The sequence below is a fragment of the Xiphophorus hellerii genome, chromosome 5 (genome assembly GCF_003331165.1).
Source record: "Xiphophorus hellerii strain 12219 chromosome 5, Xiphophorus_hellerii-4.1, whole genome shotgun sequence".
In the NCBI taxonomy this organism is placed as follows: Eukaryota; Metazoa; Chordata; class Actinopteri; order Cyprinodontiformes; family Poeciliidae; genus Xiphophorus; species Xiphophorus hellerii.
In genome coordinates, this window is record NC_045676.1 from 10,577,877 (window position 1) to 10,586,707 (window position 8,831).

The window sequence follows — 8,831 nt, forward strand, 5'->3', positions numbered from 1 at the left end:
GTTGCAGTTATAGCTACAACTTTTTGGAAAATATAGCTTAGCATGTTTAAGCTAACATTCCCGTCTTATCATATTTGAAAAAGAGCTCAGGCACATTGAATGGAGTGCATTTGTTTTAGAGACAGATTTTTAATTGTATTTATGTTTGGACCATTCTAGCATATTATGTATGTATGTTCAGGCTTGTCACGATCCAAGAAAGATAAATCTTCAGGACAGTCTCATCATTTGCAGACTAAGATTTTCTTCCAGGATTGCCCTGCACTGATTTGTTTTCATTTTCTTTTCCTGTTTTTGTTTTTTAAGCTTTTTCTGTTTTTCTTTTTTATTGTATTGTATTTTGTTGTGTTGACAGGTTCCCACCCGAGCTGTGGCTTTCTGCAGTTCTTCCAGTCACAACGCCACCCCGGTCCCTTCAACTCTTAATGCTCTCCTTGTCAGTTTAAGTGAAAAGAGAAAATTCAAAATTGAGTAAAAAGAAACTCTACATTGTGTAATTTTCCAAATTAAAAGAGAAGAGACAGGGAGCTTTAGAAAAGAAAAATCTAAATAAAGGTGGTCAATTTGAAAAAAACAAACAAACAAAAAACAGAACCTCCCAAGCCTTCCAAGTAAAAACACGAATTACTTTAACCTGAAAAAATTTACAATTTTGACAACTTTTCTCAAGTTACAGAGTAAATGTAACCAGTTACTATACCCACGGCTCGCTTCATGTTCGAAGAACGATGTTTTCAACCAAGGATGCGTGCGAGTCCACCTCCAGTCCAGGTGGTGGCAGTAATTTGCCTGAAAATTCAAAATAGGCGCGGCAAAGCTGCGGTGGAAGTGAAGAGGAGAGCAGCACAGCCACTGTCTGAGCAGGTCAGCGTTACTTGTGTTATTGTTGACTTATTTAGAAACGAGGGAACTGATAGTTTATCCACAGTCCTCTTGGAAAACCTTGTTTTTATCTGTGCTGTAGCAGCATGTAGCACCGAGCTAACCTTAGAGTAATCCCCTCGTGGTAATATTGGAAACTGCAGTATGGCTTTCATCGGGACGCCGATTTGAACGCCGTTGTAAACTTTTCCATTTAACGATTGGGTCCGTTCAGTCAGCAGCAATGGACCTGAAACAGTTTGAAGCGGAGAACTCTGGCAGCTGCAGGCTGGCCTCTCGGATTCCTGATGTGTGCATGACGGAGGACTGCTGCCTGGGAGTGGATGAGGCAGGCAGAGGTCCTGTACTCGGTGCGTTATCATTTCATCATTTATCTGCTTATTTGTATTGGGACAACTGTTAAGTATTAGCAAATACCTAACATAAAAGCATTCAAAGCTAGAGCCAGTTTACAGTGACTGTCCCCAGTTGGACTTTTGGGTTAACAAGCATGTAGAATATTATTAATGGGTTAAAAATAGAAATATGAAACCGAGTACCATTGAATCGTGACATCCCCTGTACCTCGTAGCTTTTCTGTATATTACTTAATGCACCAGGGTGTTAAGTTTCTGGGGGAAACAATAAATGCATAATTTAGTTAAAAACATTTTCTTGTGAAATAGCATCCTTACCAACTACATGTAAAAGTGTATTATCAGCAAACATATGGAAACCTGCACCAAGACATAGTGAAATTACTGTTTTTTGTCTCTGATGACAAGGTTCATGGCTTACAAAAAATGAATAAAGCCAGTCTGAACATATTTTGGAGAAATGGACATAATAACATCTGGATATTATGGTTTAAAGGTCTAGACACCCTTTTGAAATTCAGCGTCAAATACGTCACCCTGATCCTAATTATATATATAATTTCTTGGAATACTTACAATGTTCTTTTTCTGATTCAGGACCGATGGTGTATGGGATTTGTTTTTGTCCCGTTTCAAAAAAGGAGGAGCTGAAGGATCTGAAAGTAGCAGGTAATCCTCCTTTTTCCTCTCGGAAGAATAGTCCTTGTTTAAACTGAGTTTATTTGCTAATTTCCTCAGACAAACACACGCATGCACACCCCCACACACACATCGTTCTTTAAGAAGCCTCAATCTGAAGCATTTAATCTCTTAATAAGACGTTTCTTTGTCTTTGGTTAGATTCAAAGACGCTAAATGAGGCTGAAAGAGAGAATCTGTTCCAAAAACTGGATGAAGCACAAAGCTACGTAGGCTGGGCTTTGCAGATTCTTTCGCCCAACATGATCTCCACCAGCATGTTGCAAAGGTAGGGCACATTGAGCTCATATATGTGCCAGCCTGAGATGGTACTTGCACACACAATAATATTGTTTTTAATTTTGGTTTAAGGACAAAATACAACCTGAATGCCCTGTCACATGATACAGCCATTTGTCTGATTCAGTATGCCTTGGACAGTGGAGTACAGCTTAAAGAGGTTTGTAAACATTACACCAAACAGTTTAATTTCTTCAATGTAGTTCTGAATATCCGCAGAGCACCTGCATCTTGATGCTTCATTATGTGCCATTTTCCCTTTTCTATTTTTCCCTTTTTACTCCATATCACCTCCTCTCTGTCCTGTCCTGTCCTGTATCTCCGATGCTTTTCAGGTGTACGTGGACACAGTCGGACCAGCAGAGAAGTATGAGAAGAAGCTGTCCCAGCTTTTCCCTGGTATCCAGGTGACTGTGAGGCCTAAAGCCGACTCCCTCTTTCCTGTTGTCAGCGCGGCCAGCATCTGTGCAAAGGTCAGTCAGCCAATATGCATTGCTGTCCTTTTTTTTTTCTCTTGTTGATCATGTCTCGTCCTGTTTCTAGCGTTTGTTTGACCTGATTTACATTCAGAACATTTCTAAAGATAATGCAAAAATCATTATACTTCCTTGGAAATCTAAATCTCTTCTGGATAGAAATGTCATTTTATATTTGTATAATACAAGTGTTGTCTAAATGATAAAACCTTTCCTGATCAATTTTAAGACATGTAATTTCCTTTGCTGCTTCATCATAGGGATGTTTTTATTGTTGCCTCACATTGACCTCCTTTTAAAGGTTTAGCTTTTGCTATTTTCCTGTTTTCCTTCTTGTCCGGCAGCTGCTTTTTTTTGTTGCTGCTGGCATTCTTCTGTTTTTATGTCTGTTTGTACATGAAGATACTCCATGTTCACCAGCATCAATGTTCTTGTTGTGTGGTAAGAAACAGGAAAAACTGCACTACTGATGACATACGGCAGGTTTCTGTCACCCATTCCAGTCATGTAGCAAAGACCTGGTGGTGCAAATGTGAATAAAATTCCCTGACTAATGAATCCACAAGTTTCACTTTCTGAAATGAGAGACAACAGTTATTGGTCTCTCTACGGTTATGAGCTGTACTTTTATAGTTATGTTTTCTTGCTTTATTTTCACAGTGAAAGTTCTGGTTGTGGTTTTCAGGTTGCCAGAGATCGCGTTGTGAAAGGCTGGAACTTTGCAGAAGACCTGGGGGAGATAGATACAGATTATGGCTCAGGGTATCCCAATGGTAACAACATTTGACATGTCAAAGTGCAACATATTTTCATATTCTCAGTGTGCTGCATAGATTTAGAGATTTGTCTCTAAACAAAGGCCAAAGTGGGAAAATGATGTCAAAACTTTCTGTTTTCTGTTGCTAGACCCCAAAACTAAAGAGTGGCTGCTGAAGTACCTGGACCCTGTGTTTGGTTATCCTCAGTTTGTCAGATTCAGCTGGAGCACGGCTCAGACTCTCATGGACAGCAAGGCAGCGCCTGTACACTGGTGAGGAGCCTGAGGACTTTTTCCAGGCATAAAGAAAATTGTTGGAAGATAAAAATGAAACTTAGTGGAAACCTCTGATCTGTAAATCACACTTTAGGTGTGTGAAAATCCTTTGACATCAGGAGACGAGCTCTAACCACTTTATCAACAAAAACCTCTTTAATCTGTGTACTTAGGGATGATGATGAAGAGGATGGGGAGAAGGCGGCTCAGCGGCAGAACAACCGTTCCATGTTGTCTTACTTTAGCGCATCAGCAGAAGGCGACAGAGCTCAGCAGACACACCGTTTCTTCTCGGAGAGGAGGCTGAAGAGTTTAAAGTCACTCTGAAAGGGCATCAGAACATGTGACTCATATCCTGGACATTAGAGGCTGATTTGGAGAATATTCTCCAGCAGCACAAACGACTAAGATGTTCACAGAGTGTGAAAAATCATCATTGGCTGATTTATTCGTGATCTATACTGCAATCTTTGATATTATTTTAATAAATAAAATAATTCGTTAAACATGGTTTCTCCAGATTCTTGTTCAAAAAAGTTCACTGAGCACCTGGTCACAGTATATTTTATGTAAAGACTCAGGTTTGGAGCGCTGTAGTGGTTAAGTTTCAAACAAAACACTATATACACCAACAAAAGATAAAAGGACTGTAATTCTATAGCTCTTTTTTTAGCCAATCAGGTCACTCAAAGTGTTTTGCATCACTGTCTCATCTGTGCTCCCATTTACCCATCCACACATATTCATTCATTCAGTATGTTTAGTGTGTGCTCAGGAATCTATCATGATTGTAGAGGTCAAATGTTATGCATAAGATATAGAATTCGATATTGAATATCTTTAACTGTCTACGTGTGGTAAAGTAGGGCCCCAAATATCCAGGTTCATCCATCCATTTAATCAATGGATCAATTAAAAAGAAAAAAAAGTATGATAAATAAAAGATAAATACCATTTGTTTTTCCCAACATGTTCCCTTTTAAGATTTTAATATGTCAAAAACTTTGCTCTAAGAAAAAAAAAAAACATCTGCATATTATGGGTGACCATATTTGTATTATTCTTGAATCAGTTGAGAGCCCAAATGACCCGTGGGTCGCATTTTGAACACTTCTGGTTTAATAATATTATTGCAAATGAAATTTTGTACAAAAGTATCGCATTGAAATGTTTTTCTGCTACCATGTAGTTTTATTAAGGAGTAACACAAATATAACCAGCCACCATTAGGTGAGCTCTGTGCCTTGCTTTGTGTGTTTAAAATTTGCTGTTCTGTAGTTTGAGAACAGCGTGGATAAGAGTGACTCTCCTTGTTTTTCTTAACTTGAGTTATTTCCAGCTGCAAAATATGTCTATCTGGAATCTAAAAGAAAATTTGAGAAGCCTTGAAGAGCTGACCATCAGAGCGCAGCAGCAGGTGAGGAAGTGTCGTTGTTGCATTACTTTGTGCCCCATACACCCAAAGAATACTTCTGTCATTTTGACACTTTCTCTGGTATATCGTTAAAAGTACTTTGTTCTGTAGGGATGATATTGTGACTTTAAAATTTCACCTTGGTATTAGAAACCAATCCATGCCTAGTTTCAATAGGGAAAAAATATTTTACTTTTCATTCATCAAGCCAGAGACAACAGCTTCTAATACACAATACCTCTAATATTTTTCTTCGTAGGGAAAAGACAGCTGAAATACAAAGTTAAAGTGATTATGTTGAATGTGATTCTACAAAACGATTAAAGTCCAATGTTAAATGTGGCCTCTAGAGGATTTTCTGTTAATAAAATATATAAAGTGCACCTGGAGGTGTATAAGATTATTCAGATCCAAACAGACCCTAAAGATGTATTACATGCTATCTTTCTGTAGACCACGCATTCTAACATTTGCACCTTTCACCTTTCTGCACACTCTGAGCAGAGCCATCTTTTTTTCTAGTTTTTAATGTTGCTTTTATCACTATGACAACAAATCTGAGGTAACATTTGGAAGAGGCTTCTTGATATTACTGCATATTTTTTTCCACCTTTCTGAAATCAGCACCAGTTCAACAAGACATACATTGGTGGAAGCCAGAGGAGTCTCAAACTCATCCACTAGAGGTCTCACATTGTTCTGGTTCCTCAGACTATTCATTAAGATGCCTCATGCTAAACATACAACCACACTTTATGGTACAAGGACACGAGAAAGCTGACCACAAGAGCCAGATAATATGGCTTTGCAAAAAAAGAAAAAGAAAATCGTAATTGTAAGAACTCTTAACTCGTGGTAGCTATTGAAGGCATATTCATCAGTCCAGGTGTTTTAGCTTCCATGAGGTTTTTGTCTCGACTCCTGGATCCTCTTCCCACAGTTCATAGCTAAGGCAGAGACAGCAAACGAAGACAGGATCACAATTGAAGTCCCCACAAAGTGAGATGAGACTCCTCTGGGTGCCGCTCGCATGGCTCTCCTGGGGAAGGCCTCTCTGTTGAAGGCTGCGCTGGCGTTCAGGGTCTGAGCTGCAGGATCCATGTTTACAGATTGTGGCTGGGTGGAAGAAAGCTGAAGTTGAGGTGAGGAGCTCAGGGCGTGCTGCGGCCTCACCAGGAAGTTTCTGGATCTCTGTGTACTCACCCGCCTGTTTCAGGTCTGAATAGGACACGTGTAATCTGGCATCTACCTCAAACCCTTTTTGTGCATCCTTTTATAACCTTGTGAGGCTGCTCCTCTTATTATTTTAAGCCTGGCTTCCTGCAACGTCAATGGGATCAGAAATAGTTAGCCCAATAGCCTACAATGGGCTAAGCTGGTTATCTATCTCAGCTTACGAGTGAGTAATGTAATACTATTATATCATCCTGCCATTGTTCCAAAGCAACTGGACTTTTTCTGAACATTGACATTAGAAAACTTTCCACTTTAAATATCAATGAACAATTTTTACCAAAGACTCCCTGAACCAGACCTATTTATTACAGGTAAATAAATCTCACTAGCTGGAGCATTCTTTGATATTAAGATAGCACTGAAAGTAAAGTTAAAATAGCTCAAAAAATAGCAGCAAAGGATATCATGTTTCTGTTCTTTCACATGTATTTGTCAAAACAAAATAGGATTTTGAAACATTTTCAACAATTTTGCTTATAATGATAATAATAACTTAATGCTAATCTGTTAAGAGATGCAACTGTGATAAATGTGTCATTTTAAACTACCAGCCAGGACATCGTGACCATCCACTATTTTGTGTATTCAGTCTACACTGTTAAACTACATAAAGTTTGGGGTTGTAACACAATTAAATATGAAAAAGGTCCAATGTTATTGATGCTCTACAAACTTCTTTGTAAAAAGTCAATTCCAGGTGCAACATATGACTCGTTTGTAGAGCAGGTGCACTATATCGAGAGGTTACATCTCTCCAAACAGTGGTCACTGAGTTGATTCTCGGCCCTGGGTGCCATGAAAATATTTTCTAAAATAGGTGAAGGCTGTACTGAGGATGAATATGTTTTGTTTTTAAATGTTGTCAAATAACATGAAAACTTTAAATATTTCACATTGACAGGGTGATTTTGGCACTTTGTGCTCCCACTGAGATTTCAAACACTGAATGTGGAAAAGTACCAACAAGCTACTCATTCCTGAATTAGTTACATGGATCCACTTGTCACAGACATCTAAGCTTTACTATTTATAGGGAATAACTGATGTGGTTTGACATCTGAGCACTTGTTAAAAGTTACTGAGTTACCAGCTAGGAAAAAGCTTTCATCTATATCATAAATAAAGTTCAGTTCAACTAAAAGCACAAGTTTTTTTTGACTAGGTGTAACATAATTGGAGCCCCAGAGTCACCCAGGTTACATGAGTTCAGGAAGGGTTCTAATCCAGTAAGCTGTTACAGATAGTTCCAGTTTCTTTTTAAGACTCCCGTACGATGGGGCTAATGGGATTAAACTTGTTCTTTTCCAACTCGGACACACAGGCTTTTAATCAATGAATGAAATCCGGAATCAAAGCGGTTGCTCCAGACCAATACGGGTTTTTTTTTAAACAACAACAACAAAAAACCCATTTGCATAAACAATCATGATGATTAGCAGGTTGTATTTAAAATGATGAAAAAAGCTCAAATTATTTTGTTTTAGAAGTAATATCCAGAAAAGTGCGTAGATAAATATACATACACACAGATACATCCACAGACATTGCACTCAGAGAAGTACGGTGCATCAACAGAATACTATCAACTCTATTGTAGGTGTGTTAATACACACACCTTTAAAAAAGTAGCCTTGCAAATTAAATATTGAAGAACTTTGATTCATAACACAAACATTAAGGACAAATAGGTTTTATACTGTTTTTTAAAATATCAGAAAAGAGATGAAAAATTGCACCTAGTTCAGCAGAAAACAGCAGCGTATTTCCAAAATAGTTTGATAAAACAGCCTTTGCCATCTTAATAAAAGCATTGGACGCAAATTGTTTTATAAATGCCATTGTCTGCATGAGTGACCTTTGAGGATTCTTCATTAAAGTGCGGAGCGGGCCTCTTGGCATTTATATTGGCCTCACCCAGTTTAAAGATTTAATGACAATTCAGCACATAACTCACCGCTTCAGTTTTAATTAATATTCATTACACAGTGATGAAGGGTTTGCCGAGTGTCACATGCAGTAGCATCCATGAAAGCTTGTAAACCATTAATTGCTTTTCAAATGCTATAATGACTCTGTTCATAGTAAGGAAATGGTATGATTCGGAAAATTGCCCACTGCTCTTGAGGCCAATGAGAGACCAGTTCTGACAGAAAGAAGAAACTTTGCTGCAGTCACCACTGAATTACTGCACTATAAAAGCATTGGATACCATTAAAGATAACCTGTACACTGGTTCAGGAAGAATATTTGTGGCAAAGAATATTCAGGCTACTCAAACATTAAGGCTCCTTGAAATGTGGCTGCATTCAAAATGCTTATTAAATCTTTCAAACAACCACATCTGAGGCCACCCATAGTTTTCCTTTTCTTCATTGCTGTTTGTGTTACTTCTGTGTCATCTGTATCACTTTAGATTGTGCAAAAGTATTCATACCTATGGAATTTTCCCATAATTT

The 8,831-nt window shown here is 38.3% G+C and overlaps 1 protein-coding gene and 1 long non-coding RNA gene across 2 annotated transcripts; one reads left to right on the forward strand and one right to left on the reverse strand.

The window, feature by feature from the left end:
- The first annotated feature begins 739 nt into the window (after positions 1-739).
- Positions 740-4,231, forward strand: rnaseh2a (ribonuclease H2, subunit A). Its single transcript, XM_032564292.1, has 9 exons — positions 740-864; positions 1,097-1,232; positions 1,836-1,907; positions 2,079-2,205; positions 2,289-2,376; positions 2,552-2,689; positions 3,378-3,465; positions 3,599-3,722; positions 3,899-4,231. Exons 1-9 carry the CDS (start codon positions 745-747, stop codon positions 4,050-4,052), a joined length of 1,047 nt encoding a protein of 348 aa, XP_032420183.1. The 5' UTR covers positions 740-744; the 3' UTR covers positions 4,053-4,231.
- Positions 4,232-5,312: 1,081 nt separating this feature from the next.
- LOC116720837 (uncharacterized) lies at positions 5,313-8,431 on the reverse strand. The gene is made up of 2 exons (XR_004339466.1): positions 6,343-8,431; positions 5,313-6,255 (listed from the first exon to the last, which is right to left on the reverse strand). It is a non-coding gene; the product is annotated as an uncharacterized LOC116720837 (long non-coding RNA).
- Between the last annotated feature and the right edge of the window lie 400 nt (positions 8,432-8,831).

Excerpts from the sequence above, each read along its gene's own strand:
- rnaseh2a (XM_032564292.1), top strand. The coding sequence starts at position 745 with ATGCGTGCGAGTCCACCTCCAGTCCAGGTGGTGGCAGTAATTTGCCTG. Across the intron at positions 1,908-2,078 it reads GAAGGATCTGAAAGTAGCAG|ATTCAAAGACGCTAAATGAG; the intron begins GTAATCCTCCTT and ends GTCTTTGGTTAG. Across the intron at positions 2,377-2,551 it reads GTGGAGTACAGCTTAAAGAG|GTGTACGTGGACACAGTCGG; the intron begins GTTTGTAAACAT and ends GATGCTTTTCAG.